A 12,997-nucleotide genomic window follows, 5' to 3' on the forward strand; every position below is an offset into this window, starting at 1 on the left:
TTTTTGCTAGGCGCTTGAACGTCTTTTTGAAAAGCAAACATAGTTTTTGTCCTGATATCTGCAAACATACATGTACTGTTAACTTATACTGACACACAGAACATGGAGGAGGATCGTGACAACATTCTATCGGCTAAAGAGAACACGGAGGGTTCTGCCAACGACATGATAGCATCTACCTCTGAACAGAACATGGAGGGTTCTGACAACACAGCGTCTACATCTAGTATGGTATGCTTTGCTTCTATCTAGTGTGTTCTCTTTCACTGCACTACTTAATTCCCTGTTCTCTGTCTTGGACTTTTAATTAATTTAATTTAATTAATTTTAATCCGATCGGTGACCGTGGGCATTTCCTCGAGTTATTAATGTATCAGAGACTATAGTACAATACACCTTAGCTCTCCTCTGGTCTAGCCCAAACATTTAGAATCTCGTAGAGGGTTTTTTTTCGATTCTGACGAATCTCTCTACGAGAGTCTAAAACACTACCCCCCCCTTTACCGTCGAAAGTTGAACGTTTGTGCCTCAAAATCACTCTTACCTTGTACAAATGCAAAATCTAAGCTGTTTTTAATGTTGCCCCACTTGTTTGTGAGGTGTACGGATTCAGATTAAACACGGAACATGCTTATTTTTCAATAAAAAAGCTATTTTAATCCACTCTGTCTCGGAATCTGGCGGCCATCTTGCTTTTCTCTCCATTGTAAATGCGCAAGAGAACCCTGGCCGCTAGGGGCGCGGGCAATATTCTGTTGCGCCGTTTACCGCATTTACAATGGAGGATTCAGAAACAGAGTGGATTAAAATAGCTTTTTTATTGAAAAATAAGCATGTTCCGTGTTTAATCTGAATCCGTACACCTCACAAACAAGTGGGGCAACATTAAAAGCAGCTTAGATTTTGCATTTGTACAAGGTAAGAGTGATTTTGAGGCACAAACGTTCAACTTTCGACGGTAAAGGGGGGGGTAGTGTTTTAGACTCTCGTAGAGAGATTCGTCAGAATCGAAAAAAACCCTCTACGAGATTCTAAATGTTTGGGCTACCTCTGGTCCATCGCCCTATTGCCGTTGCCATGGAGGACTGGTTCACAATTCACATGACGATTATTTATGACAGTCATGTTTCAGTCATGTTCCCTCAGTCCCTACTAGCTCATTCTGTAGCTCAGCTCATCTCGGAGCTACAGAATGAGCGCAGGGACTGAGGTATAGATTTAGACTCTCGTAGAGATATTTTTCGATTCTGACGACTCTGCTCTCTACGAGAAGTTAACATTACTCATGGTGTTTCAATTCTTGGCTCGCGGACCTATACTCGCTCTTAACATGTACCTACGCAAAATCTAAGGTGCTTGCGTTGTTGCCCCACTTCTCCGCTTGGCCTACGCCCTGTGTTTGAAAGTTATAGGAGCTTGTTTTTAATAAAAAAAGGTGTTTTGATCCAATCTGTCTCGGAATCTGTCATCCATCTTGGATTTCACTCCATCGTAAATGCGCAACAGAACATTGGCCGCTAGGGGCGCGGCTAATGTGCTGTTGCGCATTTACAATGGAGTGAAATGCCAGATTCCGAGACAGAGTGGATCAACACCTTTTTTATTGAAAACAACGCTCAGTTCGAGGTTCTCCCCAGGTTGGCAACATGGCACCAGGATTGCAGCTTATAGCTGACTGCTCGAAATAGCTGCAGGGCGGGGTCAATAGGTCGTACGACAGACTGACAGAGCCTTCTAATAGAAGAGTTGCGATATTGAGGGGGCAGAAACCCAGCGCTCGAGCGCTGTTCATGCAGTCTGGAGAGGGTCAGAAAGACAAGCTGGAGTTGGAAATACATTGTTTTCAACAAGGGCGGCGCAAATTAAAACAGTTGGCATGTTGCACACATGCCTAAAATAGCTCTTAGGTATTGGACAGTGACAACTAAAGTCTCTGTCATGTTTATGTTGTACGATTACTATGAAACAATCTAAAATAAAGGGATTTAAGATCATTAATTAAAGCTGGGCTGTTGCCTGAGTCCAATGCATTACTTGTCCCTATGTGTTGTCCCCATTCTCAATAAAAGTCTATGTGGAGAGCCACTATAGAAGTTATGCGGGAATGCCTACTGATTGTCAAAACACAACTTTCTGGCCTAGACAGCCCATACATCCAAACAGAAAAGTCCTATTTGATTCCATTAAATGACTTTAAACAACATTCAATTCACTTTGTCACTCACTTTGCCAATCGATCTGCTATTCACTTTATGCATGCGCATACAAAGCCAACTCGGATCGTGACAAATCATGACAATGAACACAATATTTTGGGCCGATCAAATCATTAGAAAGAAGAAAATAAAGGCAGGAGACAACACTATTTGTTTTGTTTTTCTTCTTATAAATTATTTGATCGGCCCAAAACATTGTGTTCATTGTCATGATTTGTCACGATCCGAGTTGGCTTTGTCCGCGGCGTAACCGTCTTTAAATAAATACTTAAAGAAAATCCTATGGTCAGAATGCATTGCATTTCATTTCCTGGGCCGTTCGTTGTTCTGAAAGGGGGAGGGACTGCGCCGCTCTATTGGACTGGCCCCATGAAGTGAACAGAGCTTTCGTAACTCTGTCTTACTATAATTATGGCTCTGGGGAGGGACAGATAGACACACACAGACAGACAGACAGACAGACACACACACACACACACACGCAGTCATTCACTCTTGGGAGCACTTGGCACCGCAAAACAACTACAAAAAAGTCCAAAACTGTCATAATTAAATTAAATTAATTATGATTGTCTTGTGATCCAAGGCTACTTGAGACCTACTTGAAAACAATTGATGTGCACAAAAAAAACTGCTGGGTCCATCTATGTATCTTTTATTTTTTCCACCTTTCCTAAGTTGACTGTGAAGTCTCTCCATCATGCTGTATGCTGTATTTACCGCCCTCTAATCTGTTTTTAACAGAGCATGGAGGAGGATAGTGGCAACAGCTCGGCATCTACTTCTGAGCAGAAGATGGACTTGGGTTCGGGTTCTGACCTGGAACGCTGCAGCAACTGCAAAGCGATATTCTCACTTTTCAAAGTGAGAATGTCATCGCTCGTCGACGCAAAGAAACTGTTCCCTCATCTTTCTGGGGCATCGAACTTTCTGTGCATGGACTGCGTCAAGATGGTCAAATCAAAGACAAAGTTAGACGGCTTCAACAAAAAGCGCACATGGGCCGGGAGTGGTTCTTCTGACAGTACACCACCTCCTTCTAAACGAGACAAGACGAATGTTACTGTGGGTTGTGTTGGTGTTCCAGCGCTGCCTCCTGCACCTACATCTACGCAGAACACAGAGGGTCCCGTACGCTACGTTGTTGTCATTCCAAAAAGAGTACTTTCTGAAGCTGCTTCTGAACAGAACGTAGACTCTGTCAACGTAACACAACCCTGTAAACCGAACATGAACAGAGATACCGCTGTCGGACCATCTGCTTCTATGCTGAGAATGGCAGGTCCTCTCAAGAAACCACCAACGCAGAACATGGGAGATTCTGTCGAGGCAGCATCTACTTCTAAACAGAACATGGAAGGGACTAACAGTGTACCACTTACTTTAAATTATTCTCCACAGTATAACGACATGCCAATGCCATGTACGTCCGAACAGAGCGCAGAGGGGTCCTGTTCTAAGACAGTGCAACGCTGCAGTCTCTGCAAAAAAGTATTCAAAAAGGGGAAAAAAGGCTATCAAAGGCTAAGGATATCAGTGATGGTTGATTTGAAGACTGCACAAATTCTGTTGCCCCATCTTTCACCAGAGGATTTTGTATGTCATGATCCCTGCCAAAAGTGGTTATGGTCAAAAACAAAGCCACTAAGCCGCCTGTCAAAACGTGGGAATGGGAAGCGTACGTGGATCGGTTTATCTGAACAGAACATGGATGAGGATTGTTTCAACAGCTCTGCATCTGCTTCTGAGCAGAAGATTGACTTGGGTTGTTCTGGTTCTGACCTGACCACTACACCACCTCCATCTGAACGAGACAAGACCAAGGGCCCCACAGAGGGTTCCGTACGCTACGTTGTGATTCCAAAAACAATACTTTCTGTAGCTGCTTCTAAACAGAACGAAGACGCAGGTTCTGTCAAGAAACCACTGACGCAGAACATGGGAGCTTCTGTCGAGACAGCGCCTACTTCTAAACCGAACGTGGAAGGGACAGTTAATCTGCCACCTACGTTTAAACCAACCACGAAGGCCTCTCTACCATATGTTGTCGGTGCCAGGCTGCCTACTGTGCTACCTACCGATTGGAACGTGAAAAAGTCTGCCAAGGGCATGCAATCTACGTCTGAAAAGTGGTCTGAAAGGTGGTCCGGTTCTGAGGCTGTGCGACGCTGCAGTCTCTGCAAAAAGGAATTCAAACTGAAGAAAAAGTGTTATGAAAGAATTAGAATATCTAAGTTGGTAGATTTGAAGACTAAGCAAATACTGTTGCCCCATCTCTCACCGGAGGAGTTTATATGTAGAGATCCGTGTGAACAGTGGGTAAGGTCAAAAACAAAGCCATTGGGTAAATGCAAAACCCACCAGCGCACCTTGACAGGTTTTTCTACTGATCTTACTGATCATAACTATCCAAACACAAACTCGGGTAATTATTATAATTATTATTATTGTGTGTGTGTGTGTGTGTGTGTGTGTGTGTGTGTGTGTGTGTGTGTGTGTGTGTGTGTGTGTGAGAGACTGTGTGTGTGATTTCTGCAAGGACAGATTACAGTAACAATGCTTAATCACATGAACCCTGGACTGGAGTCATTATTATTATTATTTTCAGAAATGCCAGATTGACAAGCTTGCAGGACGTTTTTGTCCACTAGATTAGTCACATGAGCATTGATATGAATTTTAAACCAGCCCAATTATAATTCAGCCCAAAATAAATGCATTATGCATTTCTGAATGTCCCAGCCATACACATGATTTTGAAAGGATTGTTGTAATACAATTTCCGTATATAAACAAGATTTGTTCCCCCCCTATAAAGCATTCAATCTGGGAAAGCATCTGTCATTTTAGATTTGAGCTATACAGTATAGCAACATTATTTAACCAGACGTCCCCAGCAAAAGCAGTTAATATAGAAATCACAATCATTTTAACCATTATTTTATACTTTGGCTATTCAAAAATAGCAGCTATATAAGCTCATAGAGCAACACTTTGTGCCACGTAATTTTTTGTACTTAATTTTTAAATCATGCATACTTCAGAAAACTGTTAAAAGACATTTTTTAAACCGGCCTCAGGTCTTAAAACCCATTTAGACATGGAAATTTGTCTGGCTCAATATTTCATGTCAAGGACCCCCAGAATTATCTTTATTGGGCTTGCGGACCCCCATCAGAAAATATGTAGTTCCAGGAACCCTCCCAGAAGCAAAGATTTGAGTTAAAAATGTTATATTCCAAGACACATTTATATGATTTTTCAAAAATAAAAGATCTACAAGCTCGTAGTGCGGCACTATGTATAACATAATGCTTAAAACACCAAAAAGGGGGTTCCCGCCCAGAATTGGTCAATGGGTTAATGCCATTCATTGATGTTGTCTGTCCAGTGTCCACATCAGATGGTCCATCTCCAGCGCCCAAGAAGGACATGCCGTCTGCGTCCGAACAGAGCTCGGAGGGTTCTTCTAAGAGATGCAGTCACTGCAGTAAAGAACTCACGAAGTCCGGCGAAGGTTTTAAGAGAATAAGAATATCTCAGCTGCTTGATAAGAAGTCTGCGCAAGTACTGTTTCCCCATCTCTCACCAGAGGAGTTTATATGTATGGATCCGTGCGAACAGTGGGTGAACTCAAAAACAACAATAACAAAAGCCACAAATAAGCGGACCGTTTTTTCTTTGACAAAATACCCTCTGCCTTGCAAAAAAATGAGAATAAATCAAGACCCCGCAATCACAAACTCAGGTTATTATTTTTATTATTACTATTAAAAAATAAAGGTTTAATTTTGCGTCACTATCATTTTAACCATTATTTTATACTTTGTCTATTCAGAAATGGCAGATATACAAGCACTTTCCTGGGGTCTTTATGTGTGTAATATGTGGTTTTAGATTTTAGCAGTGAGCCCAGTGTCTATGATGTCATGGATACTGGGCTCACTTCCTTCTGGAACTACAATTACCATAATGATTTTGTGCACTGCTCCTTGTGGATAGGGGGAGGGCTGTCTTACTGAGACAACATGTAGTCCAGGAAGTAAGTGAGCCCAGATGTCCATGACATCAGACATTGGGCTCACTGCTACAATCTAAAATATCTAAAGCCACCTATTACACACACACACAGACCCCCAGGAAAGTGTTCTAAATCTTCTAAACGTTATTAACATTTATTATTTTCCCAGAATCGTGAAGTGTCCCTTTAATTGGTTAACGGCTTTCATGTTGTCTGTCCAGTGTCCAAATCAGATGCTCCGCCTGCAGCGAACAAGAAGCGAAGCGCAAGAAGCCTAGTGATTGACTACATAAGAAGGGGAAATTATTACAAGGCAATAAGATGTCTGGCGACAGTGCCAACTGCTAGACAAGCTCTCAGCAAAGTGTTCCAAGGAATCATAAACAAAGAGGTAACGTGGTTGCACACTGGCCGCGTTTCGAATTCGCATCCGATTCGTGCCCGGTGTGTGGAGACCTCATGACATTTTAGTTTGACGATTTTTTTAGCAAAAGGCTGATGCACACCTCAGAAGGCTAGTGACAGGTGCGTAGGGCAATAGAGCATAAATTAAAAAGGGTATCTTTGAAAGACAAAGAAGACTTCTTCGATCGGTCGATTAGACCTTCAGGACAGACAATTGTTTGGCGGGACCTTTTCTTTGTTTTTCAAAGATACCCTTAGTTTTTAGTTGACGATTAATTGTCATAAAAGTAATTGCGATCAACGATTTTGAATGTGTTTCTGGCATTGAACATATGAAGACAATATAGGATTCCTGTTTGCCTTTGAGGCTTTGAAGTTGCACATGATATGGCATGATATGAAAATGACTTGAATAAACAAAGAAAGGACTGACATGTTTACGTTACATGCTTGTAGATCTGTTGCTTGCTCGCGTCTGTCTTGGGGCATTGGCACACTGGTGTAAGAACCTTAATACATTTCAATAAAGGATTGCTATAGGCCTGGAAATGGGGTAAAACATTTAAATTCATTGGGAAAGTTTGACATTTTCATTGTTAAAAATCCCCGTCCCTGTAGAAGTGTAGAGTACTGGCCCACAAAATATTAATCTTAGCATTGAAATGTCATTTATCTTAAAAGAAAGCTCTATTGATGGATTTAAATTTCTATCCATTGTATTACAGCGTATTAAGTTGTCCAGAGAAAAGGAGGGACCTTTCAGGAAGCAACCCACTCGAAAAAACCTGTCCACGTTTTCTTGGAAGGAGACAAATGCGTGGGTCGAGGAAAAGGCACCTCTCACTGTTCAGTGCCTGCGATCGATGTTCCCACAGGCACAGAAAATGACAGGCCGAAAAACGACGTCTCTAAATCGTAGAGAACCACTGAGGTGTGTAATGAAATGACGATTTGTAGATTTTAGAAGAAGCAAGGGCTCACAGGCACAGAAAATCGGTGGGCAGAAATGGCTTCCTGGCTCTGAGGAGAGGAGACCACGGAGGTGCCACCCTCTTAATGATATGGGGTTTTTTACATTTTGTATATTTTAGAAATAGGAAGGGCTCACAAATCATTTTTAAGATGCTCCAAATTTATTCCAAACGTATTAGAAACGTAACACCGGTTTGACTTCACAGTCTTTTTCATATTAAAGTTTTAACTTTATAAAAAATCACAACCATGTGAACTGAGTGGTGCAACTCCCCCGCCACCTCTCAGGCAACCAGGCAACACTGCAGCACTATCCCTCTCTCTGTTTCTGGCGCCTCCTACTGGTACTTATTGATCTTGATCACTAGTGGTGGATATAGGATCCCCCCCCCCCCCCCCCCACACACACAAGTTTCCTATACATTATAATTGTATCATGTTAAAAAGCAAGAGTATTTAACTTCCACTCTAAGAAAGAAATTCTAATAATCATGTTTGTACGGTTTGAAAGAACATAGCACTTTTTAAATTTATGTCTTTCTAAGTTTCTAATAATCACCAGTTCAATAATCATCCATTACAAAGACGGCAATAAGACGTCTTGTCGTCCGTGGCACCTAAGAGCAACATAAAGCTAACTATGACTTTTGATATGTAGGACAATGACTGAAGAGGAAGTTCAACAGCTGCTGGATAAGAGGATTGGAATGGTCATGTCTATCGCTCAGTTCACGAAGAATTGCAGAGATACATTTGTCCAGTCTGTCATTGGTGTTGAGATGTGGAGGGAAGGTTGTTCTGAAAAGGTGTTCAAGATCATGAATAGCCTTGGAGTCTCCCATGCCAGCTCTGCTTCCATGGGACACTTAAAAAGACTTCAAGATGACCACGATAAAGAGGTTAAGCTGTGGAAAAGACAGGTAGAGGTGAGTATATAGGGGAGCAATATGACCATAAAATATAAATATATATATATATATATATATAAAAAAAAACATATACGTAGGCTATAGTAAAAAAAAAGTTGTAAACCCTTGTCCATTCATCTCCATTACGTTTAGAAACTAATGTTACCAAAGAACAAATATCGAGCCAATCGAATTCCAGCTTTTTCTCTCACCTGGGACCGAGTCAGGGTATTACTTTAACTTCTACGTCATATTGGTTCATTACCATTTTGTTTAATTAATTGTTCCCTAGTAATCAAATCTCATGTCCTCCCATAACAGATAACATCCCAAGCCAAGCATGAACGTCTGGGAGGAAACAAGCCCACGATTTGGGCATTTCGCTTTGCCCATAGAAACCGCATACCTTTCAGCAATCTAAAGGGGCCTCCGAAAAAAGCAGTCGAGGTGTCACCAGACAGCATCCTGCCGTCCAAACAGGTACACATCCTTTAAAGAAAACATGCACATGACCACCACCTTGCTGCTGTCACCAACATAAATATGATATTTTATTTATTTTTTATGTTAGACATATGAGGCACTGCGGCAGCGCATGAAGACAATTGTGATGCGCATAATTGTTGACAACCTCACAGCCCTGGAAAGATTGAGAAGCAAGGTTGTATGGCACATTCCCCATTTATACTCCAAGCTGATGGACAAGAAGAGCAATGTTGTAAGTCAGATGTACAATCACTCACATTAACTAACACCAGCAAATGCCATGGAAATCCAGCCTGCATTTCTTTAGATGCCGTATGTTGTTCTGGACGGTGGACCAAGTTGTTGTACTGGGAGTGTATCTATAATAATAATAATAATAACAATAATATTAATAATGTATTCGTGCTTTACAGAGCAATAAAGAAAAATGAAAAGCAAAGGCATAGAACATTAAACCTAGCGGTGAATAAGGCTTTGTCAGGCTTTGTCGCAACGCAATGACCGACACACTCCATATCGGGACAGTTTTTCGCGTCGTGCGCTCGCTCCTTGCCTGTGTAGATGAGGCGTTAAGACTAGCAGGGCTAAAGATAGTGAAATTCCTCCAAAAATAACTTAAACTTAAAATTTCTCTAATGGGGCGTTTCTTGTTTTTAATACAGGTCAATCTTGGGGCAGTCCCAGTGGGCTCGAGCACAACAGAAGGAGATGGTGAGATAATGGGCAGCCTTATTGAATATGTTCCAAAGTTTTTGGAGAAAACCCACCAAGTGCTGTGCTGTTCAGACGGCCTCAACGTCGACTCGACGGAGGAGCCCAGTCAATCAACAGCTCGACAGAGATTTGAAGGGCTTGTGGACGCGCCGCCAGAACATCACAAGGAATCCCTGTGTTACCAGGTGACAAACTATAAGTGCTTGAGTTGTATAACTGTATGAATGAAGAATCAGGGTTCCCATGGTCATGAAATTCCTTGTAATATTAAAATTAGAAGTTTTTTCTTTTTCCATTTTCCAGTCCTGGAATAGGTTTGGAATTCATCAAGGGTCCTGGAAAAATAGTTGGCTATGCATTGTTTTTGGCACCCAGAACTTTAGGCAAGTAAATTGACCCTATGGGAGCCAACCCAGGGCATAGCCAGGAGGGGAAAGAAGCGTACCACCTATGTAGACGTGCTGCGGCGCGACAGCTTGGCTGACAACACTGTCTGCAGAGCTCAAGAACCTGATGTTGGATAGGACATTTTGGAGGGCAGCGATCCAGGAATCCCGAGTTGGTGTTGGCTAGACCTCACTCTCACAGAAACTAACTTGGCTACTGATTATGTTAATAAAAAACGTAATATGTAACATAAGTTGTTTTTCGCGTAACGGTTAGCGTGATTGCAGCCTAATGTGTACCAGACAGTACGTGATAAAAATAAGATCTACAAGCTCACATCGTGCTGCAGCATGATCCTATAATGCCTAGCTTAAGATAACGTGGTGTAGCAAAACATTTTGTGCGAAATTTGCAATAGAATGGCATTCTATTCTATGCTTTATTGTTGCACATAGGAGTAATACTTATTGCACTAAATGATTGTTATATGGGCTAAATATTCTGAAAAGGTTTTGCAAATTCATTGGTAAAAATGAGTGGGAACCCTGAGGCTTATCGCATTATATAACTTGAGGGCCCTCTGGTGTAGGGGGGGAAGTACCAGTGCACCATGGAGGTTGTCAGAGGTGCTACGTCCTCTGTCACAGAAGGGAGGATTAATTTGAAGAAAGGAATGGTGTAAAAATAATAACTGGGTACAATAAAAAGGTTGTCTAGTTTTGGCAAATTATATTCATCTCTTGAACCACAGGACATTACAAAAATGCTGTTGAGTGAGAAGAGTCTGGAGGCTCGAGGATCTCTGTCCCAGCTCAAATCAGTGTTTGCAGTGAGAGGCCATTGTATTGAATCTCAGGTCAAGGACACAATCCAACGTGTCTGGGATGTGGATTTCATCACGGTAATATTCCGAAAATGTGCATTGCAGCCATTGCTTTAACTTTCTTCAAATGCATATAATCTTCCATGCATGTTCTGCAATAAACATCACCTAATTTTCTCCTCTTCTTTTTTTTTCTCCCTACAAAGTTTGTGACTTCTGCTTACATCACTTTATACGCTGCTACCGAGTGCAAACTTGACACTGTTGATCAGCAGCCGTCGGACTTCCCCACAGATCCTAAGGGTGAGGCCCAAATGGAGTGGCTTAGTGGACTTGCACACAGACTGGTAGACTTGGTGTGGATGCCACCACCTCAAGAAGACATAAATACTGCTGCTGCCACTGCAAGTCTCTCTGAAGTAAAGAAGAATGATTCCTGTTTCTGTGGAGAAGGTAGGCAAAATTTCTGGCACTCTATTGCCAGAAATGTTATGAAGTCTTGTGTGCTTGACTAGGGTTTGTCTGGATTGTTACAATTCCTACAATGCCCATAATGCTTTCGTGCACTTGTGGTTGGGAGACACCCCATGTGGGCTGTCTTACTGCCTGGGCACACCTGAACTTCCATGCACGGCCAAAAGAAGCTGTCTGCCTGGGTCGCTTCCGGGTTTTTAGACAGCTGGTGGATGGAAATGAAGCTCCGCCCACGAGGCAGAATGCCGCTGGGGCAAGCTTTTCCGGGAATCTGGCCGACGCGGCAATCTGCCACGTGGGTGGAGCTTCATTTCCATCCACCAGCTGTCTAAAAACCCGGAAGAGACCCTGGCAGACGGCTTCTTTTGGCCGCGCATGGAATCTTAGGTGTGCTTACACCTTTACTGAGACATTTAGTCTAGGAAGGAAGTGAGAGCACATTGTCATCTTGGTCATGAAAATGGCATGACAAAAATTTCTAGAAACTCATTGCACGCAAAATCCCCAGGAAAGTGTGTTTCTTGTGTCCTACAGTAAATATCATTAAAATAAGATCTGGTTGCAAAAGGGCTGAAGTGGACCTTTAAGTGAGCGCTGTGATCGATTTGATCTGAAATGTACCTCTGATTCTGGACATATCAACAATATTGGATAAAGAAATGTCTGCACCTTTTGTGGAACCCGGTCCATTCCTGCCATGCAGCTAAATTATTTTAATTGTTTTGTTTCATGATTTGAAATGGGGTTTTTTTGTCTTTCTTTATGCCTTAATTCTTAATAGTACCTTGAACTACGTTTGACATATAAGGCAATAGCACTTTACATTCACAGATAGGCCTAGTAGTTGAGTGTTTGTATGTCAAACTTAAATCTGTGTCTACGTTATTTTAGATAAACCAGGTGAGCCATTGGTGCAGTGCAGCAGCAACCTGTGTGAAGGTGTGTGGTTCCATGAAGGTTGCGCGCGGACAGAGAAAAGAACCGACCCGAGCGTCACTCAGGATTGGTTCTGCAGCCCAGAGTGTCAAGAAGACGGCACCTACATATACTGTCACTGTAAAGAGCAACGAGGGGGACAGATGGTACAGTGTGCACTCATGGACCAGTGCAGAAGACATGAGTGGTACCACAAGGACTGTCTGAGTCAGAACGAGTCTGAACAAGAAAATGCTGCCTCTGAGGAGTGTAAGAAATGACTTGTTCTTTCTGATGTCCTGTAGTGTTGTCCGCCCTAGACTCCTAGGCTAGAATAATCTGAGACTTGTAACTTGATTTTGACTCGACCATCTGTGTCTTCAGACCTGGAGGTTTTATGACTGGGACTTGAACTTTGAGTTTTATGAATTTAAAAAGTAATTCAAATGCTTGTAGAAAGAAATAAGCTACTGTGTACTAAAAATAGACTAAAACTAGAATTACATGAAGTAAATGATCTGATAATGATCACCAGTAGAGGGGACAAAGTGTGAATTAAGTGTCCAATGACATATTTTCACACTAAACTACTCTAGTTTGGACTGGTGATTGAGTGACTTGGACTTGAGTTCTGGAGACTTGTGGTTAATTGTATATCGGCTACTTTCACAACTTT

At 42.0% G+C, this 12,997-nt stretch overlaps 2 protein-coding genes across 3 annotated transcripts in view; both read left to right on the forward strand.

Annotated features, from left to right (window-relative positions):
* Window positions 1–12,997, forward strand: part of LOC310874183 (uncharacterized protein) — a 16,665-nt gene continuing 3,668 nt past the window's right edge. Inside the window, exons 1-13 of one of the 2 annotated variants that reach the window (XM_083786886.1) lie at window positions 1–231; window positions 2,961–4,641; window positions 5,608–5,964; window positions 6,459–6,628; window positions 7,368–7,573; window positions 8,273–8,540; window positions 8,676–8,750; window positions 8,844–9,002; window positions 9,094–9,240; window positions 9,671–9,907; window positions 10,861–11,010; window positions 11,139–11,385; window positions 12,298–12,591. In XM_083786886.1, the coding sequence (XP_083643012.1) occupies window positions 103–231; window positions 2,961–4,641; window positions 5,608–5,964; window positions 6,459–6,628; window positions 7,368–7,573; window positions 8,273–8,540; window positions 8,676–8,750; window positions 8,844–9,002; window positions 9,094–9,240; window positions 9,671–9,907; window positions 10,861–11,010; window positions 11,139–11,385; window positions 12,298–12,591 (4,120 nt within the window). In that variant the 5' untranslated portion in view covers window positions 1–102. The remainder of the gene's footprint in view (window positions 232–2,960; window positions 4,642–5,607; window positions 5,965–6,458; window positions 6,629–7,367; window positions 7,574–8,272; window positions 8,541–8,675; window positions 8,751–8,843; window positions 9,003–9,093; window positions 9,241–9,670; window positions 9,908–10,860; window positions 11,011–11,138; window positions 11,386–12,297; window positions 12,592–12,997) is intronic. The other variant, XM_083786887.1, reaches the window with a different exon arrangement.
* LOC310874184 (uncharacterized protein) overlaps window positions 7,498–12,997 on the forward strand; it is a 26,184-nt gene continuing 20,684 nt past the window's right edge. Inside the window, exon 1 of the mRNA XM_083786888.1 lies at window positions 7,498–7,546. The gene's annotated coding sequence lies outside the window, so the exon portion shown is untranslated. The remainder of the gene's footprint in view (window positions 7,547–12,997) is intronic.

The sequence above is a fragment of the Protomyctophum parallelum genome (genome assembly GCF_964188405.1).
Source record: "Protomyctophum parallelum genome assembly, chromosome: 17".
Classification (NCBI taxonomy): Eukaryota; Metazoa; Chordata; class Actinopteri; order Myctophiformes; family Myctophidae; genus Protomyctophum; species Protomyctophum parallelum.